At 48.0% G+C, this 27,629-nt stretch overlaps 1 protein-coding gene across 1 annotated transcript in view; it reads right to left on the minus strand.

Moving 5' to 3' along the window:
* The window catches only part of DNAAF9 (dynein axonemal assembly factor 9), a 1,049,036-nt gene that overhangs the window by 450,703 nt on the left and 570,704 nt on the right, over positions 1–27,629 (minus strand). Inside the window, exon 23 of the mRNA XM_085642690.1 lies at positions 10,665–10,756. Coding sequence (XP_085498816.1) covers positions 10,665–10,756 — 92 coding nt within the window. The remainder of the gene's footprint in view (positions 1–10,664; positions 10,757–27,629) is intronic.

A 27,629-nucleotide genomic window follows, 5' to 3' on the forward strand; every position in this document is an offset into this window, starting at 1 on the left:
TGATGCGTCTAGTAGCTTTGATTCTTTGTCTGGCGGTGGGGCATCACCTGTGGTTTGTGAATTTGCCCGTTTGCGAGTGTTTGCCACTACCAATGAGTCCAGAGGGAGTTGACCTTGAATATAAGCTGGATCGCTTGGAGCTGGCCTGTATTATTTCTCAATACTAGGATTAAGCAACCTAGCCCTGACGGGATCTTTAAAAACCTTAGGGGCATGTTTAATCATTCCTATGAGCATAGGGAGAGTATTTGTTGTTTTTTATGGCCAAGAGAATGTCTCTAATAAAAAAAATCTTCCTCTAGAGGGTCAGACTGCAGTTGAACCCCCATGGTATAGTGCAGCTCTATTTATTAGCTGTGCAAACCCTACATTATCATCTGGGGGGGTGGAGAGAAAGGCCTCATAGGTGAGGTTGATGAGTCTATTTTCTTGGAGGGTACCTCAGGTGTTTGAGGTGTCCAATTTTCTCTTCTTAGGTGGTATGGAGGTGACTTGGCCAGTAATGGGATCAATATGGAGTGTTCTTTGCTTAGGATCCGGTGAATCTGGATGAAAAAGTTCTTTGAATCCGCTGTCTTTTTTCAGCACCGAGGATTTCGGCTCCGAGTGGTGTTTTGGCCTGTCTTCCTTAGCTTTAGGAGGAGTTTTTGTCTCCTTTTGCTTGGTTGGAGCTTTCGACTCTGAAGATTTAGTTGTTTTTTTTGGCTCCAAGGACTTGGATTGAATTTGCTATGGTGCCGAAGAGTCTGTTACTTTTGGTTTAGGTGCCGAAGATTCTGGGGTCGACGGAACCTTGGGTTTATGTTTTGGTACCGAAGATGGTTTTTCGGCACCGTTGTGTGGCTGCCTCGATCCCGAGCTGCCTGAAGGCTTTGTGCCTCCGGGCCAGACTTTCGTAGCCGGGCCCAGAGGTGGGGCTTCTGAAATCTTGTCTCGGTGTCGACCCAGACCCGAAGGTGAAGGTGTTACTGGAGCCTTGTGTTTTTTCTGGGGCCGGGGCGTCGACGTCAGTACTCACGGTTCGTGGACCTGGAGTAATCGACTGGTCTTCCGAGTCGGTTTCGGAGACGCTGGCTTGTTCATCTCCAGTTCCGGATCTCCGGTGCCTGTCTCAAGGATGTCTTCCGGCGCCGAAAATGCTGATCTCGACATTTTGTGACGTCAAGCCCGGCGATCATGTATAGTCTTCTTAGACCTGAAAGAGACACAGGCCTGGCAGTGTCGACTCAAGTTCTGGCGAGAGACAAAGGTTGCAGGCCTCGTGGAGATCTGTGTGTGAAAATTTAGCCCCACACTTGCATTTTTTAAATGGAGTCCTTTCTATATGCTGGTTGATGGTGCCGATTGGCCTAATGGCCCACGTCGACGACCGGCCTTGAAAAGTTATTTGGAACTGGATACGCGTCGAGAGAGATCGCGATCGAAACAATACCGATCGGTGAGAGTTTTGCGTGTCGAGGGGGGAATTGAAACGCAAATTACATCCAAACCCGATGGTGGAAAATAACAATCTAAGGATTCGATGCCCATGCGCACTACTAACCAAAGGAGGAGCCACCTATCTTGTGACTACAAATACTTCTACAATAACAAAGTGCAAACATCCGAGCTTAACACCAGATGGCGATCTATGCAAAAGTATGCGATCTACAGCTCATATGCCTCGAACATACAAATCCCAGAAGACAGCTTGAATTGCCGGAGCTGAAGGCAAGGCTGGCTTTGAAGAACATACATTTGGCAAACGTCTCCAAGCCTTTAGGCTATCTATCCGGCGAGATGGCCAGGAACGTGTTAGGGTTTAGACTCCTGGTGGAGGCTTGGAATACCAGACTCTCCAGTGTCACGTGTTGCAGGAGAAAAGCTGTGACTCCTGTAGGAGGCCTCTATTTTCTGCCTATGAGCCTACTGATTGGTGTGCAAGATCCTGGCTATGCCCAGGTGCCCGGGAGTGTTTCCGTTTGGTCCCTATTAAAAGGCCGGGGGAAGGTTCCTGCGAGGTCTTCATTCAGTGGCTGCAGGACCTATGTTAGGACGTTTGTTTTGACTTCCGTTGTAGGCAGTTTTAAAAATAGGACTGAGCCGAGTCTGGTGGCTTAGTGGACTAATGCGTCCACTGTATTGGTCTATTTTTGACTTCATGGTTATAGGTTCAAATCCCAGCGAGTCCACTCAGCCTTTCATCCTTCTGAGGTCGATAAAATGAGTATCATTGTGATGGGGAACAATAAACATCTGCTATTCAGCGCCAAGATACCTTTGGGTGAACGTGCGTATTACAAATACACGTTATGTTATGCTGCTCTTCGATTGACCATAGTGTAGGAAGCTCGCTCTTTATATGATATATAAAAATAAGATATATCATGGAAAGAGTCCAGGGGTTTACTTATGAGTGGACAGGGGCTTGGTCTAGCAATACCAAAGTGCTCTTCTAGGGGGTAGTATGGTCAGAGGAGAGTGCAAGACATTCACAAATACACACAATAGTCAATAAATGATGCCCACAAATCAATAAGAAGATCCACACCAGTTTATAAAAATAGCACGTATCTTTAAATATATTTAGGCACAAGAAGCAATTTGTTCAGGAAAGTAAGTTTTTCATAAGAAATACTTTTGCATTTAATAAGTCAGCACTTAGTGTTATTTTCAGAAGCTGCAATGCTATCCAATGGGAGGAAAAACAAGTACAGAATTCAAGTACAGTACAGCGACTTACGGGGCCAGTCTCCAGGATTTAAGGTGAGTGGTGGGCAAGGCAGGCACAGTATAACACCACCAGCGACATTAGGGCGGCTGGGTGCAGAGGTACAAAACAGCGTCGGGCCAAATGTTTGTCTATGGGAATCAGTCTTCACGTAAAGAGGCTGCAGGCTCGGACTGGGAGGTCAGTCAGGCTGAACCAACAGGGGGTTCAGGCCTCACGATGCTCGGGGACGTAGGGGTACCTTTGGTCTTCTACTCCTCGGGCCAAGCAGGTCGGGTGTAGAGGTGTTCTGAGGCGCTCTGTTTTAATCACCAGATATACTTGTACAAAGAGACTGCAGGCGGTGTCGTTGAGTCCACTGTGGGCAAACCCAAGATGGGTTTTGTTTCTGGAGGGTCGGGAGACCACGCTGGCACTGTCTGCCAACTTCTGCTCTGACTAGGGGGCAAGGGTGCAGTGGTGCTTTCCAGTGTCAGGATTGTGCGGCCCAGAGTCCCCACAGTTCTTTTGGAGTGCCTGCAGGATAGAGGGAAGCAGCTCTGCTACTCCACTGGAGTTCCTGGGTCTTTGTTAACGGCAGGCAGTCCTCCCAGGCTTTTAGAGGCACAGCAGCTGCGGGACTTGACGACTTTAGTGTAATCTGATGGAAACAGCAGGCAGGCCAGCAGGGTTGGCGCAAAGTCAGTTGCTTCTCCACAGTCCTTCTTGCGGCTCTTCTGTGTCCTTCTTAGGTCCTCTTCTCCACGGACCAGGGGCGAAGGGTGCAGAGGTGCCTTAAGGCGTTGGGCTTTCTTTATCGGCAGCAGTTGAGGTAGAGGGTGTGAGAAAGTGGCTCTGTATATACTGTTCCCAAATAGGTACAGGGTGTACAGAGTCCACAGTCCCCAGAGGTTTGGTAGAGGCTAAAGTTAGATATAACCTTACTCTCTAAAGTGGTAGCTTGGTCGAGCAGTAAGGCAGTATCAGAGAACAGTGTAAAGCATTTGTTGCACACACTCATCCAGCAAATGGTCTCACACACTCAATAACTGAACTCTAGGCCAATGGTTTATATATAAAAAAATATATGCTTGTTTTATTTTAGAACCAACAATAGGTATTAAAATATACTTTCTGAGAGTGAGATGCTTTATATAAATACTTTTGCAATATGCACTTGACTTTTGTAGAAAGTTACAAGTGGTTGCAATAGGCAACACAATTTTAACAACAATAATGCATTGAGCTCAATGGAAGTTTCAAGTTATTTGCAACATATTACTTTTAGGATTACTTTTGGAATTCCAGGACTGGATCCAAGATTCAGTCCTGGAATCAAGTGATAAAAGTAGACTTAAATACTGTGATGATTTTTAGACAATATTTTGCTATTTTAAAAGCTGACACTTAGAAAATATTTCATAGAAAACAGTCAATGATTCCCTACGGAAGAAAATTCAAGTTGCAGGTATAGTATGTTCTCGTTACTTTTGTAATCCAGTACTGGGTACCTAGACTCAGTACTGGGACCTTTATCCAAAACAGGTAAGCAATTACGTTTTCAGAAGTTATACGATTTTTAAAGAATATTTAAAGATTGCAGAAATTGATAGAAGAAATTTCACAGAAAAACAGTCAATGATTTCCTATGGGAGAAAATTGGGTTACTGGTAAGTACAGTTGTAAGTATTTTTCAGAGTCAGTGCTGGGCACCAAGATCCAGCACTGGGAGCTCACCTAATAGCAGGTGAGTATTTTCGTTTTCGTTACTCTGCTGATTTTTGGTGAATAATTTAAGATTTGAAAAGTTCACACTTAGAATAAATTTCAGGAAAAACCAGTCAATGTTACCCTATGAAGAAAATTGAGTTATCGGTTTAAAGGTAAGTACTCGACTGGCAGAGTTAAGGTTCTGGGCATAGACTCAGGGGTCTCCCAGGGTCAGGTAGGTACAGTTGGTTCACCCTCAGCGGCATAAGGGCGGACGGGTGCAGAGAGAGTTAGGCCCAACGTTATCCTATGAGAGGTAGGGGGGCCTTGGTTGGTGGCTGCTGACTAGCAGACCACGCGGTGGTGGGAGCTGGGCTCCTGGTCACTTACTCAGGGAAAGTAGGGAAGTAGATAGGCGTAGAGGTTGCACTGCCAGGGCCACTCGGGCGGCTGGGTGCAGGGTGCTTTTGAGCCTTCGGTCACTCAATTGATTTCAATGGGAAATCTCCGGTTTAGAAAAAGACTGCAAGCTCTGGGACGAAGATTCTTCAGGTGCCACCACCACTTCGAGAGGTAAGTTGGGTAGTTGGAGGATAGGTAGGTACCCCATGATTGGGCACAGGGGGCCAGGGGTGCCTTTTGGTGTCGGGAAATCTTACCCTCTGTTGATCGCGGTTGGGGGGGGGCACCTGGTTCTGAGGCTGCAGGCTTCTTCAGGAGTGTCGAGGGAGGTCCTTGGGTGCCGGACTCAGGGTCACAGTCGCCGTGGGGTCGTCCTCGTGGTCTTTGTTCCCTCCGGCACAGGCCAGGCTTGGCGGGTGCAGAGTGTGAAGGGTTCGCAGTTCCGGGCTGCTGCCAGGGATTAGAGGTAGGTTTTGAGTAGAGCCTCTACTCATGGGAGTCCCAGGGGCTTAGAGCCAAAAGGTAGCCAGGTCCTCCGGGGTTTGTGAGGTTGCTGGCCACAAGAGATGCCGGGTTGGAGCAGGAGCAGGTTCGAGGGTCAACAGGCCGGTAGGACTGGGGCCAAAGAAGTTGGTGTCTTCCTCTTCCTAGCAGCTGCAGGGCAGGTCTTCTTTCTTCTAGCTCTTCTTCGGATTTCGGAATCTGGAATCCAGGGAAGGAAGGTTCAGGGTGCCCCTAAATACTAGATTTAGGGGCGTTACAGGTAGGTGAAGGGCATGGACCAATGGGTCCCTGTCCTGGGGTGGGTACACCCCCTATCCTGCCTCTCTCCTGTGGGAGGGGGGCAGTAGCCTAGTCCTGATTGGGCAGGGCTTGCCATCTTCAAGATGGCGAGAGCCCGGAGATGTGCTTGACCTCGCCTCCCCCACCTGAGGGGTGGGGTTGGCAGGCTGGCACATCCCCTGTCCTTATTTGGGGTTTCCGGCCAAGCTTCCCGCCAGAGTGGGGGGTTGCAGTGGCCTGGGGAAGCTCACAGAGGCGGCATGCCTTTGTAGCTTCCCCCTGCCCATCCTGGGGGAGGAGATTTAGCACCTCGCCCAGGATGTGCATTGTTGCAGACCCAGGAGAGCAGGGGCTCTCCTACCCAGGGGTCCAGCAACATGTCTGCTGTGTGGCAGCCTAGGCAGCCTCAGAACAGACGTGGATTGTAGGTTAGTTTTTAGGGGGCATCTCTAAGATGCCCTCTGGGGTGCTTGGTACATTAAATCCCACACTGGCATCAGTGTGGGTTTAATGTGATGAGAAGTTTGATACCAAACTTATCAGTCTTCAGTGTTGCCATTATGGTGCTGTGGAGTTCGTGTTTGACGAGCTCTCAGCACCATGTACTCTTAAATGGCAGCACTGCACTTACAGTGCCCAGGAATGGACCTGGGTACTGTATGGGCACAGGGCTCCTGCTCCTGTGCCCACACCACTGGCACAGGGCACCAACTAGAGGGGTGGCTGATGCATGCCAGGGCAGTGTAGGTGGTGGGCATGGCACACAAGGATGTGTGCCATGTCGACTCTTTGTTTTGTCTTGTACCCAGACACCCAGCCTGCAAGGGAAGTGTGTGTATGTAAGGGTACAGGGCCTCTAAGGGTGGCACAATGAGTGCTGTAGCCCTTAGGGGCCTTCCCTGGTCACAAGGCCCTGGGTACCTAGGGTACCCTTTACCAGGGGCTGACATGTGGCCAGGGTTTGCCAATTTGTGTTTTAGAGAAGGAACATAGGCCCTGGGCACCTGATTGGCAGGAGTCCAGGGCACACTCAAGTACATTCAGCAAAAAGTTGGGGCATACCATGCAAGAAAGATGGCACTTTCTCAAAGAGGGGTCCTGTGAACAGAGACTGCAGGTGACATTAGGAAGTCCACGAGAGGCGAAACCGTGGTGGACTCAGTCTCTGGAGGATTGGGGGACCATGCTGGCACCACTGATCCACTTTAGCTCGGGCTTGGAGTGACGAGTTAAGTGGTGTCCTCAGGGGTTGGGTTTTATCAGTCTTGGAGTCCTCTCAGATCTCTTTGGGTGCCTGCAGTATGAAGGGAAGCCACAGGAGTTCTTGGTTTTTCGGTGAAGTGCTAGCAGGTCTCCCAGGCTTTGAAGAGACAGCAGCTGCAGGACAAGTCGTTTTTTAGCACAATCGTCAATGCCAGCTGGCAAGCCAGCAGGGTTGGCCCCAAGTCAGATGCTGAATCGTCTGTTCTTGCTCTTTGTAACTCTTCACATCTGTCTTTTTACTTTCAGGTTGGCGGGATCTGCTTTTCTGGTGCCAGGAACTCCCTTAAATATTGAATTTAGGGGGTGTTTGGAGAGTGTACAGTAGTAGCCAATGGGCTACTTCCCCTTAGGGTTAAGTACACCCCTTATATGACCACTTGCTGTGGGAAGTGGGCATAACCCTGTCCCAGAGTTCCTAAGTTTGTCATAACAAAGATGGCTAACTCTGAAAAGTCATGTCCACTTCAGTTAGCCCAACTTAGGGGTGGTACAAGCCAGGGGCGGACATGCCTACCTGACTGACTAATTTTCCCACCTGTCCAGTTGCCAAAGGGCTCTCGACGAAGGGGGTCGGCTTCCTCTCCTGTGAGGGGAGCCAGATTCACATTTCAAAGGCGGTGGCTTCTTTGAAGCTCAACGGCCTTGGAATGTTAATCAGTAGGTCATCCTGAGGGACCTGGTTTGTGACCTCCTGAGAGCAAAGGCCCTCAACCTGGGAGGGCAGAAACCTGTCTCAGGTAGCAGTTTGGCAGAGACCAGTCATCCAACACACCAGAGGCTGGTAGGTTTTCAGGGGGCACCTCTAAGGTGCTCTCTGTGTGCATGTATTCACTGCATTGGGGATAAATCCGCCGGTGGTATACCCTCTGCAGGTCTCTTCCAATCAATAAGGCCAAAAGGCGCTCCAGAGGAATCTGGTAGGGTACCGAAGACATGCAGCATGGCCTCTGTGAAAGCCTGGATCTGGTTTGGATCCTCATCGGTGTTTAAAGAAAGGAACGGATGTCGGCGTTTAGTGGTGGCAACTATGTAGGAGCCCATATATCACATCAGGGGCAGGACGGATGCAACACAGACCTCAGGGCGCCACCTATCAACACACAACGGAACAACTAAAGAAAATTCTCCAGATCCAGTCGGTAGCCTGGGGGTAGTCAAAAGATGAGAAATATGCTGTTAGAAGTTTAAACCCAGAAAGGCTACTTACTTTGCTGATTCTGATGTCTAATAAAACAGAGGCCTGGTGTTGGTGGGACTAATATATTATTTAAAAAAAAATGTAATATTAAATACAAGGGACATGGAATTTCGACATTTCTATCTTAACTTTAAATTCAGTCTGCTCTACATCAGAATGGTAGAAGGGGCATCATTTTTGCTTCACCCTCTCTTCCATTTTTCAGATGGTATGCTTTCGCTGCCTTCTTGGTCTTTATGCACGGATATTGGGATACACCATTGTCAAATTAATGACAGAAATAAAGGGAGTTCTCGCTGCCCTGTGTTTGTGCTTACCTTTCCTCAAAAGGATGAATACCCACAGCAGTTGGAGGTAAACCACTTGACCATAATTTCACCTGTTAGTGGGCTGTTTGCTTATCAGTGTGCATTCTACATTTGGGAGTTGCTACCTTTGGATATTAGATTTTGGCTGCCTGCAATCAGCAGGATTAAGTTAAAATTAGTCCACATCAAAACGGACCTGATGATAATGTAACCAGGTAGACAAATCAACATCTGATTGTTTATTCAACAATAGGGTCTTCAGGTAAACTTCAATTAATTGTGCATTGATGTGGCATGCCCTTCCACCCAGGAACTATTTAAAGTACGTAAAGAATTAAACACTCTTCCATTCAATTATATTTTAATCGGATTTGGTTATGCAGGTCTTTTGCAAGAGTTTTATAAAAAAGAAAACTGAGGAATTTATCCAGAAAACTTTACTTGGTAAAGGGATGTTAATCATCCAATATGAGTGGGTCAGAAATATCCATATCTTTGATACAGGATCAGTTGTGGGAGTGAGAGACAGTGCACTGGAGTAAATTCTCACATGATCACATGTAGTAAGTGCAATTTGGGCAGTTTCACTCCACTGTTAATAATGTTTTTTGGTGTGTGTCCCACACCGTTTGTTTCTCCCCCTACTATTTATTAGTGAGCGGCAGACCCTGATGCAGAGATCTGGCCTGGGACCAGGGTTCAATTCCCGCCTCGGCGGGTCTTGGGCTCAATTTCCTCGGACCTGTTAATTCTCGCCTCGGTGCCTACTCTAATCATGGGTCCCACTCGGCAACTCTGGGCAATAGCTTGCTTAATCTCCACAACGGCCCCAACAGCGCTGGGGGTGCCTGGCTTCACCTTGGGGGTGCCCAGGAGTGGACATTTCACAGGGAAAGCCAGGAAGGGTTCCACAGCGGTATGAGTACAAGCGCCAGGACGCCCCGTCGCTGGGGCAGCAGTGCGCTATACAAGTACAAAAAAAAAGATGATTCTCCTCATACTTTGCTACAGCCATTGGCTTTTGGTATCAAATATACGAGGATGAGGCACACATTTTAGTGGACCTGCAGGAAGAGTGCTTTGATACTCCGATGTGATGACGTGTTAAGAAGAAATTCTATTTTAGATGACTAGAAGCCAACTTTGTCTCAATGTGAGCAGAGCAGAAATTATTTTATCTGGCACTAAATATACTGCAATGGAGCAAACTGAATCTGGCGAGATTTCACAACAAGCCCATACTGTCATTAGAGTGGTGGGTTACCAAGCCTTCAAACTGTCAACTATACAACTGGTCAAAAGTGGCTGCTGGGTTACAATCAACTTGTTTGATTTTATCAATTCATGTTGAAGAGTATTACAAGACTGCTTGCCCATTTACTTTAATAAAACTAAGTGCAATAATAATTTGCAGACTGTTCAAAATGTCATCAGAATAGTATGTGACCTGAGAACATCCGAAGAGTGAGATGGTCCCAATTATAAGGTAAATGGTGGAGTTGAGCGTACCAGTTATGATTTTAAGTTTTTAGTTCTACAGGACTTGACCAATTGCTTCCACTTTCAAAATTACGTTAGGGAGCCACGCTATCTAGCCAATCCTCATAGCAATATATTTGGGCGCAAAAAGCTGAGCGGAGCTGAATCCGCACTGCATAGCATTTACGTTTTCTCTTTGGAAAAGTCCACTGCTCACTCCCTTTAAATACGACCTGAAAGAATATGTAGGGGGCCATATAATACACTAATGTGCCTGATAAATATGGTTTCATTGTGTACTGTACAAAAAATGTGTTATGTAACCCACTTGTGAGTTTTATTTGGTAATAACTTTAGTTCTACTGTGTATATTTTTAGCTACATGTTTCTAGAAACATGTGCAAGATTGTTCTCTACAACACACAAGTAATGGAATGCTTGAAATATTCCCAGCCAGTAGCGATTACTAGGGGTAGCATTCCAGTTTATCATTTCACACCCAGAATGCCACTCTGGACAGAGGCCCGCATTTGACAAATCAGTACTGACCCTGCTCCTTGTGGCAACAGTCCAACCTGAACTCCTCTTTTTTGTGTGCCTCAAATATAAATAATGAAAATACAAGTAATATGTGAGGTTACAATACACTTTAAAATGAAAAAAACCAAAACAGCATCTTCTGTGAACTTCAGAAGTAGCTGAAGAAATTGACCAATAATAAAGAGCAAATACCTTTTAACTTACAAGTACGATTTTTCAAAAATAAATCTTTCGAGAGGCTTATTCAACAGAAGACATACAATTATTTTGTGATGCTCAAACACTAACTTACATCAGTCTTTGGTCCATGGTTAGCTGGTCTTCCTGGGCTGTTTTCAAAGTTATTCCAGAATGTCCTGTCTTTTGCTGCCACTGGTTTAATACCTGAACAAAAACTATATATTTTAGTAGGATGCTACACAACTCATTTCATTAGTAATAAAATATTTCTGCGATAAACAAATAAGATTCATTTTATCCAAGTAAAAGTCATAAGAATGTTTGCCTACCTCCAGCTTGTCTTTGCAAAGCCATGGCACTTAGCATTTCCTGGATCAAAATGGTGATCATAGAATAGCATTATATTACCTAATGATTGAACCTGGAGTTACAGAAACTAGGATGTAACTGGGGGAGGAGGGGAGGCAGCACAACAAACCAAACTCCACAATTCTAATTACACTGCACGCATGTATACTAAGACACAAGGCAAGAATGATTTTGATCAAGTACAGAAGTCCGGTTTAGAAGTGAGAAATCGACTACACTTCTCTCTACTACATGCCTCCTCATTATCTACAACTAATAGAACAAACATCTGTGACAATTTCTATAATCCGGTCATAGATATAACTTAGGGCCAAAATCCAAAGTCTTTTACAACATTATGGACACGATATAGATCTTGCCAGACGGGTTACTTCGTCACAACGGTGATGGATATCCCGTCCCCCTAAATCTAAATCCCATAGGATATAATGGGATTTATATTTCGGCAGAGGGGATAAACGTCACAGTTGTGACGGAGTAACTCGTCCGTCAAGATCTAAATCAGGATCTTATTTTCCAACCATGTGCACACCAAATCCATTTTGAGTGTAAAATGAGATTCGCAGAATTGCTTCTGCGAAAATGGGCATTGCTGAAATCACAAACACAAATTTGTCGTGGTGGCCTTCAACCGATCCAAGTAGCAATTCATGCTAAAGTTTAAATCAAATTAAAAAATGTAAGCAAGAAAGATGTTTGAGTACCTCAATTAGTTCAAATCCATTGCTCAAATCATGATTTCATTTTACAATATTTTCGTATCCTTAAACCTCTATTATTAACAAGTGCCTCAGTATAAATGCAACCAATCAGGCTCTTCAAGTCAATTGATTCTAGTCTATTCATTCAACTTTGCAAATCACAATTTGACCTGAACAATAAATGCGGGTCACTATTTAAAGTTATAGTCCTTTAACTTGTATTCAACTTCGATAATAGTCAGGTCATAACATTATACAAACCTGTGAAACACAAAACCAGTGAAGCATGGGCAACACCGCTTCCATTTCCATTACAGTGTGTCTCTTTCATCTCCATTGTAGTATCCCAACAAAAGTATTTGTAATGGAGTCAATCATTTATTCTGTGCTGCTGTAAAGTATTTAATCCCTTTAACCAATAGGTTTCACAAAGATCCTCTCAATCGCCCGCGCTTGGCGATTGGTATACAGTTTCTGAAATATGAAACTTTGTTTGGTTGATGTTATGGCCTCCTGCTTCCACGTGTCTCCATCTAGAAGACATGATGTTTTGTAACTATATATTGCTCCAACATTCCCTCAACTAGATTTCAGCTTTTCATGATGCATGTATGTCCCACTATCAAAGCCCACATGGGAACTCGATCTAATCTATTTAAGTTCAAAATCTCAAATCTCATAACATTGTGATAGTACATCAGCACGAGATTAGGGATGAAGTGAAATGCCTCCTTCAATTATAAATTTCTATCTCAATAATGAACACAGTTGAAACAGATACATTCCAGTCATTTATTTTATTATGAGTATCATGTATACCACAGATACTCCTTTTTATGGCCGTTAACATGTTGTGATATTATTTAATAGGCAGTATGGTGGAATTTCTGCAATCACCTATTTAGGGTCTTGTGATGTTTGAGGATTAATACATTGGCCATCAACTCCATTTTGCATAAATGACTCCATTTTGTGTGCTCCTGCCGCTGCAGGGTGGAGATGTTTTCGTGGAGATGTCATCTTTCTTCACAAAGCAGTGTCTGGAACATTTAACGTTTGATGAGTCTCTGATACCGTTCACAGCCATGACAAGGCTAAGGTTGTTTTTGCCAGAGAAATGTGCGGAATGTACAGCTCTGCCTCAGAGCAATAACAAGGGCCTGGCCAGCTCTTGTGAGTGAGTTTGACGAAGACCGATAGGGCCAGCCTTGTTTTCGCAACAGAAGGAAGGGGTAAAAGGTTTCTAGAAATCTCTCCTTGGGTTGAGTAAAGGTATTAAAGACAGGGAGTCTTGACTCTCAGACAGGAGCTCGTCTGTGGAGCGGGTGCGTTGCCACAGGGACCATTTTGAGATCTGTAAGGGCTCCCCAGTCGTAATGGCCAGAATGTTGAAAGACACTCTATCATTGATGTATTTCTATTACTTACTTTGTGAATATATTCCATGAGTTTCCTTGCTCTATGTACATACTTCATACATTTTTACATATTCTCTGTTTTTGACTTCTTTCATTTGACATCTGGGAAAATGCATCAATAGGTAGATGTTGTCTTCTTTTTTTCAAAAAGTGCTGAATTTATAAATTCATGTGCTTAATTTTGAAAGCACCTTGATACATTTATTTGCCTCATTTTGGGAGATTGACGAGTTCCTTTTCAAGTGTGTCGTAGAGTTTCAAGTCTGAAGTAATACATTTTTGGTGTCACAAACAGGATACAATATTAAGGGGGAAAAGGTTTACCAAAAAGACAAAGGCAGCTTCCCAGATACCAAATGAGATACAGGGATACCGGGATAAGAAGTAGCCCCCTACGGTATGCTTGCGCATGAGTGGTATCGTTGTGCTGGATTGAGTGAAAACTGGAATGCATGTCGGGCAGATGCTACGGTAACGATTTATCTGGTAGAGACGATTCTAGCCGCAGATTCCTTAACGCCAAATTCTCCCCAGGCGTGAGACTGGACCCAGAAAACTTTCTTACCCACCATCTCTGCGCGCTGGGGGCGGTACCACGCGACTTCGCCCCTACATCCTCCGCGGGCATGACGTCAGCGAGGTCACATAAGCCCCATCCCGGCACGCTGACACCAGTTTGCTTCGGAGAACTTTTCCACGCCACAACGCGGAGCCATTACAACAAAACTGAGGAGAGCATGGGAACAGCGTGCGAAAAAACCAGAGAAACAAAATAGAGAGATACCAAAGGGGAAAAACAGCACCAGGTGGCACTAAGGCACCAGAAAGCGACAACAGTAGGCCAGAGCATGAAAAGAGCAGAGCACCACTCGGAAGAACAACTGTGCAAGCCAAGGCGAAAGCACCAGGCGCCAGTAAAGCACCAGAAGGCCAAAGCAGCGAAGCCACAGCAAGAAAAGCGCAAGCACCACTCCGTGGAACCACCTTGCAGGCCAAGGCAAGAGCCCTCCTGGAGGCACGAGCATGAGAAAGCACCATGACAGAAAGAGAGAGAGAGCCCGCAACACAACCACAAGGGGAAGGGCCACAAGCCCGAAACAGAGAAGCAACAGCAATCCATCCCCAGACCACCCGCCAAGGATGGTCACACCTCCTGAAAGGAGCAGGAGGTCAAAGGACAGGTAATCCATACGCAGACTACAGTGCCAAGGAGGGCCATAACCTCTGCAAAGAGGAGGAAGGCAAAGGATAGGTAAAAGAACTCCCAACGAAGAAGACCTGTGGGAATCCGAGACCCCGACAACAGAGGGAAAGAGCAAAAGGAGACCCCCATTCTGGAGAGAAACCAGCTGGAGGGATGCCTGACCGGAAGAATACGTAGAGGACACCCACAGAAGACAAGTCACCCAGAGGGAGGCGACTGCATAAACCCAAGCGTAGAGGGCCCTCGCAGAACGGGGAGAAAGGGCGGGTCGTGAAGGAATCTGCGGCTAGAATCGTCTTTACCAGATACATCATTACCGAAGGTAAGTAACTTATACATCTGATAGAGACTACTAACCGCAAATTCCTTAACGTAGAATAGATACCCTAGCCATACCCAGAAGGGAGGAGGGCCTGCGAAAAAAGCCGCCCCAGCAGGGGACATGTCACAGGGACAAGAAGGGAAAGACCAGGACATCCTAAGCCCAACCAAGGGAGAACCGACCAACACCCCGCAGGGGCAGACAGCGCCCTAAGAACCTAAAGGAATACAAGGACCACTAGGAAGAAGAGGTAGAACCGGAGGCAGGGCCCACCTGAAGAAACACATACACAGTGACAGAAAGAGCTGTACACACCCGGGCCGCAAGCAGCGGACAAGCAGGGACGGTTGCACCTCTAAAAGTGCAGACAGAAGAAGAAGAGCACAAGAGAATGCATCAAAGGCCACAACGGTGTAGCAGAACAAGAGGCCAGCACCAGCATGCACAGCCAGCAGCAGACATCACCACGGAACGATGCACCCAGGACAAGCGAGGCGCCAGCCAAAGGCAGAGGCCAGGAAGGGCCAGGACACGCCCCAAGGGAGGGGCCGGCACACACTGACCCAGGAATGAAGGGGAACCAGGCATATAGAAAGAGAAAGAGGTTTACGGACCAAGCCGTCCACCAGAACACAAAAACCAGGGAAACCAGAACCCCCTGGAACACCAGACAGAGGACCAAGGTGGACAGAAAGGCAAAACCGCTACATCGCAATGCTGCAGACAGCAGTCCGGATTAGGAAAAGATTTCCACAGCAGAGGACAAACAGAAAAACCTGCGGAGAAAACCGCAGAGGGCTAGCCAAGCAGCCAATAAAGAATACACAGAAGGCCTAATCTCAGGGCCTACACGGCTTACAAACAGCCAAAACCAAGTCAAACAAGGGCCGGACCAGCAGGAAACAACACCAAAGTCTTAACAAAAGGACCCAAAGGCACATCAACCACACATAACAGACAACCGGGGCTACTCGCTACAAAGCCCCAGGAAAACAACGGAAGAACACCCCCCGAAACACAGACCGACTCAGAGGTCACTGAGGAGGAGGAGGAGGAGGACGAAGCCCCGCAAGAAACCTCTGAATGGCAGAATCCGCAGGGGGGTGGAACAAAAGAGTACCATCAAAGGGAAGGTCCACCAGCCGTTGCCTAACGTTCTCCGCAAACACACTATCCCGTAGCCAGGCATGTCGACAAAGGGCCACTGAAGAAGCCATAGTACGACCAAGCACCTCCGAAATGTCCAGAGCCGAGCGAAGAATAAACGCTGCCAGCTCCCGCCCATCCAACACATGGTGCCTCAGATCAACACAGGCACCCTCCTGAGAAGCGGCAGACATAAGGGACTCCGCCTAATCCCACAAGCAAGAAGTGGCCCTAGCCAGTACACAAAGAGTGTTAGGGCCCGCAAAGCCGCACTGGTGGAGGAGAGGATATTGCACCCCCAGGAATCCAACCAGCGGGCCTCCCGTGACAGGGGAGACAACACTGATGGCAGGGAGGGAAAGGCAGTCTGTAAAAGAAGGCCCTTAGTGGAGGGGTGGAGGGAAAGACGGACAGGATCATACGGCGCAGGACGGTGTCGGTGCATAAGTTGCTGGGGCACCGGGTCCCCCGTGGCAGGCTTCCCCCAAGCCCCTAAAAGAGAAGTGTGGAGCGAAGCTTCGAAGGGAAGAAACAGCTCCCGACCACCACAACCCTGATGGAGGACCTCCAGAAGATGATCTGTGGGGAAGGGGAAGCTTGATCGCCCATATGCAGGATCCCCGCAGCCGTGGAAACAGCCCGGGCAAAGGCAGCACTCGCCTCCGTAGGGCCCCGAGGCGGGGAAAGCAGTTCCTCCGTGGGCGATGGCTGCAAGCTAATGCGGCCGCCCCCCAGCCCAACCAGGGGAAGGAAAGACCAAGCTCGAAACGGGGGAGGGTGGGCCGATGAATGGGGAACCTGAGGCGCACAAGACTGCAGGCGCAGCGACGGCGAAGAGCCGTCCTTAGAAGACGCCGGGAAAAAAGCCACGTCGCGAAGAACCGTGTCCGGAGAAGATGAAACCAACAACCGCCGAACCTCTGGAGAAGAGTGGGCTTCTGAAGACGAATCAACAACCCGACGTCAGCCCGGTGCCGTAGAGTCTGCCACCGGCACCAGGTCAACGTCGACCGGCGCCGTAGGGGACGCCAGAACGACCTTCGCCACAACACGCGGCGCAGGAGACAGAGTTGGAGTCGGAGCCAGGGCAGCTAAGGAACGGCACCGAAAAGACGTCGACTCGACCTCTGACGAGGCAGCCGCCTGCGTGGAGGGACGAGAGGGGCCCAGGGACATGCCCCGACCCCTAGCCGGCCCCTGCGGCCCCCCAAGAGCCAGCAGCCGCCAGCGCCTGAGCGGAGTTGCCTCGGACAAGGCTGTCGCCTGCCCAGAGGACCGAGGGGGACTCGAGGACACGCCCGAGCCCCGGCAACCGCCCGCGACACCACAGGGACCCCAGTAGGGGTTTGCGGCGAGGCAGAGGCTCCGAGGGTCCGAAGGACAGGAACCCCGAAGGGCCGCACCCCGACGGCACCACATCCTCCGAACCTGGATCCGAACCTATCGGTGCCGGAGCCGCTGGCGACGTCGCAGGAGTTCCTGCAAGCGGCAAGGGATCCGCAGACGTCCCAGGAAGAGAGGGAGAAGAAGGAAGAGCCAACGAGGCCTGCAAGGCCGCCGCATAGGCCTCCATCTGGGCTCTGGTCGCCGCCACGCCGGGGAACGGCGGATAGGGTGGCAACGCGCAGGGCCGCACCACCCGTGGAGAACCCACGCCCCCAACAGGTGGGGACCAGGCCTCGGGAACAAACTGCGACACTTACCAACAGCTGAGCGACGCCCTTGCGGCCTGGGAGAGAGACGATGTCGGAGACGGAAGCGGCAGGACTTGAAGCCTTCCGCGGGGGACGGGTGTGGGGACAAAGCCGACCGGGAAATGCGTGCCGAAAGGAGCTTCATCCGGCGCTCCCGCCGGGACTTCGGCTTCATTAGCTGACACGCCTCGCAGTCCGTGTAGTCGTGGTGCTCCCCCAAACACCACATGCAGATGGGGTGAGGATCCGTCGCTGACATCTGGCGCGCGAAAGACGAGCATGTCTTAAAGCCCGAAGGCATTCGCACACTGTTCTCAAGAAAGTAGCCTAAAAGCAGAAAAAGAAGGCCAGAAACAGGCCAGACACAAGATCCGGATCCGCGTTGCATGCTGAAAAGAAGAAAACTGACGTCAGCGCGTCGGGGTGGGGCTTATGTCACCTCGCTGACGTCACGCCCGCAGAGGACGTCGGGCGGAGTCGTGTGGTACTGCCCCCCGGCACGCAGAGATGCTGGGCAATAAAGTTTTTTGGGTCCAGTCTCACGCCTAGGGATAATTCTACCTTAAGAAATCTGCGGCTAGTAGTCTCTATCAGATTTGAAATGCATGGAAAATGTGCTCAGCTGAAGCAGAAACGTGAGCAAATGGAAAAGCAGCTGGTGGCCGCTAAATATACTTCCACAATGCTATCATGTCAGAATAAACTGTTGCAAGATAAACGGGAATCTTACCAGACTATGGCTGCGAGAGCTGCGGTGTGTGTAGCGCAATATAAATACAAGAAAAGGAGGGGGAAGGTTTATAGGAGGAAAGGTCATTTAGCTATTGACAAGGAAGGGATGGACTGGAATCCAGAGGAATGGGATTGTAACATCTGGGATTCTTACGAATTTTCAGATTCTGGAGGAAGAGGGTGGCCAAAATAGGAGCCAGGGTTAGTCGGAAGACTGGAAGGTTATCCATGAACAGCCCATATTTCGACAAAAGTTACAGGGTGGTCCAAATTATCCACATGGGGTTGCGGTGGACTCCATGGAGAATTTTCCTCAGCAAGAGATTAAGGATATTCTAGATAAATTCCGACAGAGACCCAAGCATTGCTTACGTGGATGGTGTGACTGTTTGATACGAGAGCCTCTGGGGTGATGTTAGATAATGAAGATGGAGCAAAGTTTTGTACACTTAGTACTGACCCCACTGTAGAGGAACAGTTTAAGAATTATAGGAGGTGACAATCAAATCAGCCTGCTACAATTAGCGGTTGATGGGTGCAGCCACAAATATCCTACCGAGTCAGATTGGCCAGTGAATAATAAACATAGGTTTATATCGAAAGATGCTACGCAGAGGCTTAAGGAAGAATGAATGAAAACTACTAGTAATGCGCATGAGCTAATGGACGGACTGCTGACAGTATCAGGGCAAAATGAAATAATTTGATTAGCTCTCCCAGCCTACAAACAGGTAATGATGGCCCTGGTAATTTACCAGACCAGTAATAATTTAGCGCAGGTGACTGAGGCAGTCCGTGAGTTGGGAAGAGTTGGGGGAATGATTTAAGACTGAAAGAGTCCCCCAGTCCGAGACCCATGCAGATAATAATAGGGTATCCTGGAGAGATATGTTTATGGCCTTGTTGAAGGATGGCGTGAAGAAAGAACAGATAGATGGAATAGAGACCAAGAGTCTGTGGGAGGTGTATCGGAAGCAAGGGCTGGAAAAGAAAGAAGGAAGTAGGAAGGTGAATATACAGGACAAGAAGCAAGTGAGTCAAAGAAAACCAGAGGTGGAGGAAGAAGAAAAAGAGAGAGAGAACTACCCATTTGAATGTGAAGGGGGAGAAAGACTCAGACAATGAGTGGCTCAGTGAGAATAAGAGGGAGGAGGAGTTTCCCGAGAGTATAGCAGTTTGTACTCGGATTTGACTTGAGCAAAGGTTGACAGATTGAAATCAGAGTAGGAAGTAGGCCAAACTCCGGTGAAGGGATGGGCTCGCAAGGAAAATAGATCCTATGTTAACATACAAATTTATTGAAAAAATCATAATGTTCAGAAAGGCCTGAGCCCTAGTAGACACCGGCGCGGAGACTACTTTGATATATGGGAACCCGAGAAAGTTTAAAGGGCAGTAATTCACCATTATTGGTTTGAATGGAAAAGAAACACCAGCTGTGCAAACCAAGCTCTAAATGAAAATACGGAGAATACCAAAAAACAGAAAGAACACTTTATTGATAGAAACCACTTTCCAAATATATTATTGAAATCTATATTGTAAAAGGAAATTACAATATTTGGAGGACGGGTGCTATCAATTTGGATCAAAAAAATACATTTCAGCTGCAACAAAGAGGGTGGGTCATTTAAAGATACTCCCAGTGAAGGTTGTTCTAGCCTCCAATGTTGTTCGCTTAAAGCAATACCGGATCCCGGAAGGCAAAACGGCATGGGATTTGGTAGAGGCAGGGGTGGTGACAAAAGTCACCAACGCCTGAAATAAACCTCTGTGGCCCATTCACAAATCGGATGGTAGCTGGAGGATGACAGTCAATAACTGAATAAACATACTCCTCCTTTGACTGTTGCCGTCCCAGATATGGTTAACTTAATTGAGAGAAAACAGAGACATAAGGGGACATGGTCTGCGATGATAGACATCGCAAATGGCTTTTTCACTATACCGATAGCCCCAGAGAATCAAGAGCAATTCACATTTTCCTGGCAGTGAAGGCAGTACACATTTTTGAGACTACCAATTGCATACCCCCACCATATGCCACCGGCTGATGGCACAAAACCTGGATGAGGTACCCGTGCTTCCAGGGGTACAGCTTTCTCATTACATTGACGATGTGATGATTCAAGGAGAAACACAAGTACAAGTACAGACTCAGCTAGATAAACTTGTGGAACAGTTATGGGACAAACGGTGGGAGATAAATCCCAAAAATGTGCACGGACCCTCCCAAGGTGTGAAAGTTTTAGGAATCCAATGTAATCAGGGACATAGGGAGGTGTTACCACAGGTGAGACAAAAGATATGGGAATTTTCCACCAGCCGTAATAGGCAGGAAGTCCAGCGGTTCTTTGGACTGTTCAGCTTTTGGAGGCAACACATCCATCATGCGAGTCAGATTTCGGCCCCCTTGTACAAGGTAACTCGGAAGTGGGGAGAACCACAGCAATGTGCTTTAAATTCGATCTGTGGCTAATACAGGAGAGACATTGAGTCGAGTGTGGCGGTCCAGGGGCAGTACGCCAATTGGAGTATGTGGCAAAAACAAAGAGGGTGACCCTTAGGGTTCTGGATTATAAAGTTGCCAGATGCCGGAGAGCGATATACGCCATTTGAAAAATAATTGCTGCCTTGTTACTGTGCTCTGGTTGATACTGAGCAAATGACAATAGGGCACAATGCAATTCTGAGGCTCCAGATCCCTATAATGCAGTGGGTAATAAGTTCACCTAAGACCCACAGAATAGGACATGCACAAGAAGCAAACATAATCAAATGGAAATGGTACATACAGTATAGGGCTCAAGCGAGTCCAGCAGGAACTGCAGTTCTACATAAGAAGGTATCACAGACTCTCGTAAAGGATAAGTAAAATGCTACTTGCCCATGATGCATCTGTTCTTTGCATATAGAGCTGTAGAGTCATATGCTGTGCATAGATCGCCATCTAGTGTTGGGTCCGGATGTTTGCACTTTGTTTTTCTTCGAAGAAGTCTTTCCAGTCACAAGGTAGGTGACTCCTCCTTTCGTGATAGTGTGCATGGGCATCAACTCCATTGTTAAATTGTTTTCCCGCAGAAGGTGATAATGGAGTTAGTAAGAGTGGTAAAAGGAGATGTCCATGAATGTGTGTATCTAAGTAAGATGTTACTGAAACCGGTATAGGTACCCGGGGAGGCGGGTGGGCGCACATGACTTTACTGCTCTATATACCAAGAACAGATGCATCCTGGGTAAGTAGCATTTTCCGTTCGAGGCATATGAGCTGTAGATCATATGCTGTGCATAGACTATATAGCAGTTATCTCCCTAACCTGTAACTGTTGCAGTGGTCTGAAATAGTGTACGTAAAACTGCCTAGCCCACTCTAGCTTGTTGTCTTGCTAACACATCTACACAATAGTGTTTTGTTAATGTGTGAGGTGTAGACCATGTTGCATCTTTGCATATGTCATCTATGGGTATATTTCCTACGAATGCCATAAAAGCCCCCAGGTAGAGTGTAGCGTGTGCTCTAGAGGCAACTGTTAACGTTTGTTTTGCTTTTGCATAGCATATTTGAATGCACACGACTATCCACCTTGCAATAACCGATTTTGATATGGGATTGCCTTTATGTGGTGCAGTAAAAGTGACAAAAAGTTGATTTGTGTTACAGAAAGGTTTTGTCCTTTCTATGTAATAAAGCAATGCTCTCTTCACATCTAATGTCTGTAGAGCACGTTCTGCCACTGAATCTGGTTGAGGAAAGAACATAGGTAACTCAACAGATTGATTGATATGAAAAGCAGAATTGACTTTAAAAGAAGGAATTTAGGATTAGTCCGAAGAACCACTTTATTTTAGTGCATTTGTAAAAAGGGTTCCTCTATAGTTAATGCCTGAAGCTCACCCACTCTTCTGAGTGATGTGATAGCAACGAGGAAAGTGACTTTCCAAGTGAGAAATTGCAGTTCACATTTGTGCAACTGCTCAAAGGGTGGACCCATTAGTCTTGTGAGAACAATGTTAAGATTCCACACTGGAGCAGGTGGACGTCTCGGGGGAATGACTCTTGAGTCCCTCCATTAAGGCTTCGATGACAGGCACTCTAAAAAGAGATATATGTTGTCTATTCTGGAGGTATGCAGCTATTGCAGCCAGATGTAAGCGTATGGACGTGTACGATAAATTGGAGCGTTGTAGATGTAACATATAATATTTTGTACAGAAGCATCAAGCGGGTTGATGTGGTTGCTATTACAGTATATCACAAACTGCTTCCACTTTGTTGCATAGCAGGCTCTTGTGGTAGGAAGTCTAGCCTCTTTGATAATATTCATGCAGTCTGGTGGTAGATAGCCAAACTCTAAGACTTCAGGAGCCAGATTGAGTTGACCGGGGTCTGGATGTCTGACATAGTTTTTATTGAGGAACTACTGAGAGTTCCAATACGGTTGTGAACCAAGGTTGACATGCCCATGTGGGAGCACCTAATATTAGTGTCAGGGATGCTTGTTGGAGTTTCCGAACCACTAATGGAATGAGTGGGAGAGGCAGAAAAGCATAAGCAAATATCCCTGACCAATTCATCCATAGTGCATTGCCTTTGGACAATGGGTGTGGATACCTGGACGCAAAGTTTGGGCATTTTGCGTTTAGATGTGTGGCCAAAAGGTCTATGTGTGGGAATCGCCACATTTGGAAGAACGGGAGGAGAACTTGAGGGTGTATTTCCCATTCGTGTATTAGTTGTGTCAGGCGACTGAGCAAATCTGCCATCTGATAGTTTATTCCTGGAAGGTGTTCTGCTAGGAGATATATTTGGTGATGTATGGCCCATTTCTAGATGGTCTGTGCTAGGTGTAACAGCTGGAGGGAGTGTGTCTCTACCTGTTTTTGTATGTAGTACATGGCTGTCATGTTATCTGTACGAATTAGGACTGTCTTGCGTACTAACTGAACCTGAAATGCTTTCAGCGCCAGCCAGAAAAATCGCTAGCAGCTCTAGATGATTTATATGAAGCTGTTTCTGCTGCAAGGTCCAAATTCCCTGAATTGTGTGGGTTTGGAGATGCACTCCCCAACCTGTCAGTGATGCATCTGATGTTAGTACGATCTGTGGAACCGGGTCGCTGAAGGGCCGCACTTTTAAAAGGTTTTGTGTGTTCCACCACTGCAGAGAGCGATGGGTGTGGCTGTCTACCAACAGTAGATCAGATAACTGAACGTGAGCTTGGTTCCACTCACGTGCTAAGCATTCCTGTAGGGGACGCATTTGAAGTCTTGCATAGGGGACTATAAAAATGCAAGACACCAACATTCCCAGTAACTGCATGAACACTCGAGCTGGTAAGGAGTGTTGAGGCTGAAACTGAGACATCAGGGTTTGTATATTCCGAACTCTAGCTGGAGTTGGGTATGCTAGAGCCTTTTGTGTGTTTATAGTAGCTCCTAGATATGCTTGAGACGTGGATGGTTGGAGATGGGATTTGGACAGATTTACTGTGAATCCTAGCTCGTGGAGCAATTGCACAGTTTTTGTGTGTGACGTAGACAGCTGTTGTGCGAGCTCGCCTTTATGAGCCAGTCGTCTAAGTGCGGGAAGACATGAATATGTTGCCTTCTTAGAAGGGCTGTGACTACTGCCAAGCATTTTGTGAAAACCCTGGGTGCGGTTGTTACTCCGAATGGGAGTACTTGATAGTGCTGACCTGCTACCACAAATCTGAAGCATTTGCGGTGTGCAGGGTGTATTGGAATATGAAAGTGTCAGTTAAACCCATATTGGAGAGAAAGTTGCCTTCCTGAAGAAGGGGCAGCACTTGTTGGTGTTACCATATGAAAATGGCCAGACTGAATGTATAGATTTAGTTCTCTGTGGTATAATATAGGCCTGAGAGAGCCATCCTTTTTGGGAATTAGAAAGTAGAGTGAGTAGAGTGAGTACACCCCTGCTCCCTGGTATGGTAAAAGGACTGGTTCTATTGCACCTTTCTGCAACAAAGAGAGAACCTCTTTCTTCAGAAGGGTGAGATGTTCTTGTGACAGGAGGTGTGACCTTGGAGGAATGTTCAGTGGAGCGCTTGTAAGCTCCAGGCAATAACCAGTTTGGATAATTTATAGAACCCATTTGTCTGATGTAATCGTATCCCAAATGGGTAGAAATTGGGAAAGACGTCCCCCGACAGAAGTGGAATGTTCGGAGGGTATGGAAAGGAAGTTACTGTTTGGTGTTTGCAGGGGAAGTGCCTGTTGAGTTACCTCTGCATCTTCCCTTCTCGTCGTTTCCTCTATATGCGCTTTTAAAATAACCTCTTAAAGAGGGCGAATGATTGTTGTCCTTGTAAGAGGAGGAAGGATTGTCTGTGGATACATTTTTGGAGCCGCCCCTATAAATTTAGCAACGAAAGGATCCTCTGTTGGAAGGTGATTGTAAGGCCCCCATGGACTTAGCGTTGTCAGTATCCTTTTTTCATCTTTTCCAGTGATGTATCGACAATTGGACCAAAGCATTGTTCTTTGTCAAAGGGCTGGTTAAGCATAAAGGCTTGTACCTCAGTCTTGAATCCTGAAATTCTTAACCAAGCATGTCTGCGGAGCAGTACGCTAGTGTTTACTGCCCGAGCTGCTGTGTCTGTCTGGTCTAGAGCACACCTGATAGAGATATTAGTTATTAATTTACCCTCTTGAATCAGGACACTAGCTCTAAACTTAAGTTCATCAGGAAGAAATTCAATGAGCTTTTCGAGCTCATCATAATGAGCTCTGTCATACCTTGCCAATAGTGCTTGAGCACTGGCAATGAGCCAATGATTAGCTGCTTGTGCCGCTACCCTTTTGCCCAAAGAGTCAATTAATTTGGACTCTTTATTAGGAGGAGGGACTTCCCCTGTTTGCGAATTATCTCTCTTACGAGCGTTGGAAACTACCAGAGACTCCAAATGTAAGTGACCTTTGATATATACCGGGTCATTAGGTGCCGACTTGTACTTTTTCTCTACCCTGGGCGTAAAGATTCTAGCTCTTACAGGGTCCTTAAAGATGTCGTCATTATGTTTAAGCAAATCTTTTAACACTGGTAATGTTTGTGTAGCCCTTTGAGATGAACTTAGTGTGTCAAACAAAAAATCCTCTTCTAAAGTTTCTTTATCAAGCTCTACTCCATGATATTGTGCAGCTCTGTTAACGAGCTCAATATATCCAATATTATCGTCTGGAGGAGCGGGTCTGGATGGATATAGGTCGGGGTCAAAATCTGGCTGAGGGTCAGCATTATAATTATCCCATGGGTCAGTATCCTGTGGTCTGTAGTCATCTATATCCCCATCCCCTATATCCTGTGGGTCAGGTGAAGTTGGTGGAGGAGAATGTGTAGGTATCATAAGTAAATTTGGATCAATGGTTGTTAGAAGGTGGTTCTGACACTATGGGCCGCCTGGATTTTTCGCTTTTTGAGCACCTAATTGGTGAGCTTTTACTGTGGGGGAGCCTCATAAGTTGGGACTCACCCACAGTGAACTCAGGATTAAAGAGACTGCATGGGGATTTTACTGGTGTCCCCCTGGCTTGAACAGGCCACTGCGCAGCAGCTGGAGTAAGGGACACCGGGCTGGTTACATGCGGACACAGGTGTACATGCGTGTGCACACGTGTAGGGGCTGCGCAGGGGAGATGCCTAGCGTGCGCAGTCCAGGAGCAGCTACAGAGTGAATGGTGTGGCAGGACTTATGCAGAATTGGGTGGTGACATGGAATAGGCTTTATACAGTGTGAAGAAACATGCCAGGGAAAGTCAGTGTGCTTTACAGTGTGTATTCCATTATTCTCTTATGGGGATAAGGAGCACATGTGCTAGTTTTACTTTCCTAAGGCCTACAGATTCCAGACATGCACTAAAGTCCACGGGAACGGATGTGAAAAGAAGTATTCTGCAGAGTCCAAAGTCATATTTGTACTGCTTTTGGGTCATCCAGAAATGTCACATTTCTCTGGGTCAGTCATAACCAGGGCCTGGCTGAGGGCTGATCTCAGCTGGATGGACTGATAACCTTACTTCCACAAGCTAAGGCCTCCTCTCCATGAAGAGAAGATGAGTGGGGCTACAGGCTCATCCATCAGCAGCTATCACTGGGTGCCAGGCACCACGCTGCAGCAAGGAGGGAAGGCAGCGAGGGAGGAAGGTTTTTTTTCCCCCCAGAGACCATGTGGCAAGAAACCCTGGACGACGCCATCTTGAACAAACCCAGAGGCTGGACAAGGAGGGAGCAAGGGCAGGGAAGTGAGGTGTCGCTGTTTGATAGGACAAACAGAGACTTCCTACTCAACTTTTAAAAAAGTGATTGCAGAGGAGGAGAAGCTCTCTCTGGGGTGTGGTCTGCTGAGGCAGAAGGTGCTGGAGCCTGGCGCAATGGACAGTTGGAAGGAGGAACCCCCTAATTGCCCACAGGATCTTGAACAGCGCCAGGAGAAGAGTCCAGGACAAGTGCACAGAAGCAGGGGCTTCGGCGCAGGGAGAAGAGTCCTAGGAGGAGAGCCAGGCGAAAGGCTGGCTCAGGGAGCCAGTGAAGACAGCTCCCTGCTGAATCCCCCTCTCAGAGACCCAGAGGGCGAAGGAGAGTGTTCCCAGTGGCTGGGGCTGGCCAAGAGGAGCGAGAGGAGACGTAAATGAAGAAAATCAAACTCCGGGGGGCTGAGATACACCCCCCCAGAAGGTAGGCGACCTTTGACCTCTGGAAGGACCGACGACGCAGCACGTGGGGCTCTGCCGCCGGTCCAGGACGTGCCCACAGAGTGGGTCAGGTCCCGGGGGCTTCCCCAAGGAGAAGTAAAGTTGGGGTGCGCCGTCGCGCACCCCGTGAAGGTTCCCCTGCGGGGTGTCAGGAGCCCACCCTGGGCCCGCCGAACAAGAGGTCAGGGGGAGCGCCGTCGTGCCCCTCTGATAAATTGTGCCCAAGGGGCACGGGACCCCATCCCCGGGCCCCGAAGGAGAGGAGCTGGGGAGCGCCATCGCGCCCCCGCAAAGAGGTCTTAAGGGGCCTGGGACCCGAAGCAAAGTTGGGGAGCGCCGTCATGCTCCCCGTGAAGCTGCCCCCAAGTGAGGCCCCAGGAGCCCACCCTGGCCCTCGCCGAAACCGCCAAAGACGGGAGCGCCGACGCGCTCCCCGCGAGGAGGAGGAGGCCCGGGACCCCATCCCCGTGCCCCGAAGAGACCAGGATGGAAAGGGGTGCCGTCACACCCCCCGAAGATGTCCGGGGGCCCGGGACCCCATCCCCGGGCCCCGAAGAATGGGAGGAGGCCGGGGGAGTGCCGCCGCACTTCCCCACAGTCCGGCCAGACCAGAGGACGAGGACGCGGCTGCCCGCTGGAGCAGGCAGACCAGAAGATCCCAGCCGGCTCCCGCGGCAGCACACGAGACTGCTGGCCGCGCAGGGAGCCAGCAGGGTCAGCCGGGGGTGGGCTCCCCAGGCTGCCCTCCATCGAGAAGGCATGCGGGGGTCCCGGGTGGG

Source organism: Triturus cristatus, chromosome 2_2 (assembly GCF_964204655.1).
Source record: "Triturus cristatus chromosome 2_2, aTriCri1.1, whole genome shotgun sequence".
In the NCBI taxonomy this organism is placed as follows: domain Eukaryota; kingdom Metazoa; phylum Chordata; class Amphibia; order Caudata; family Salamandridae; genus Triturus; species Triturus cristatus.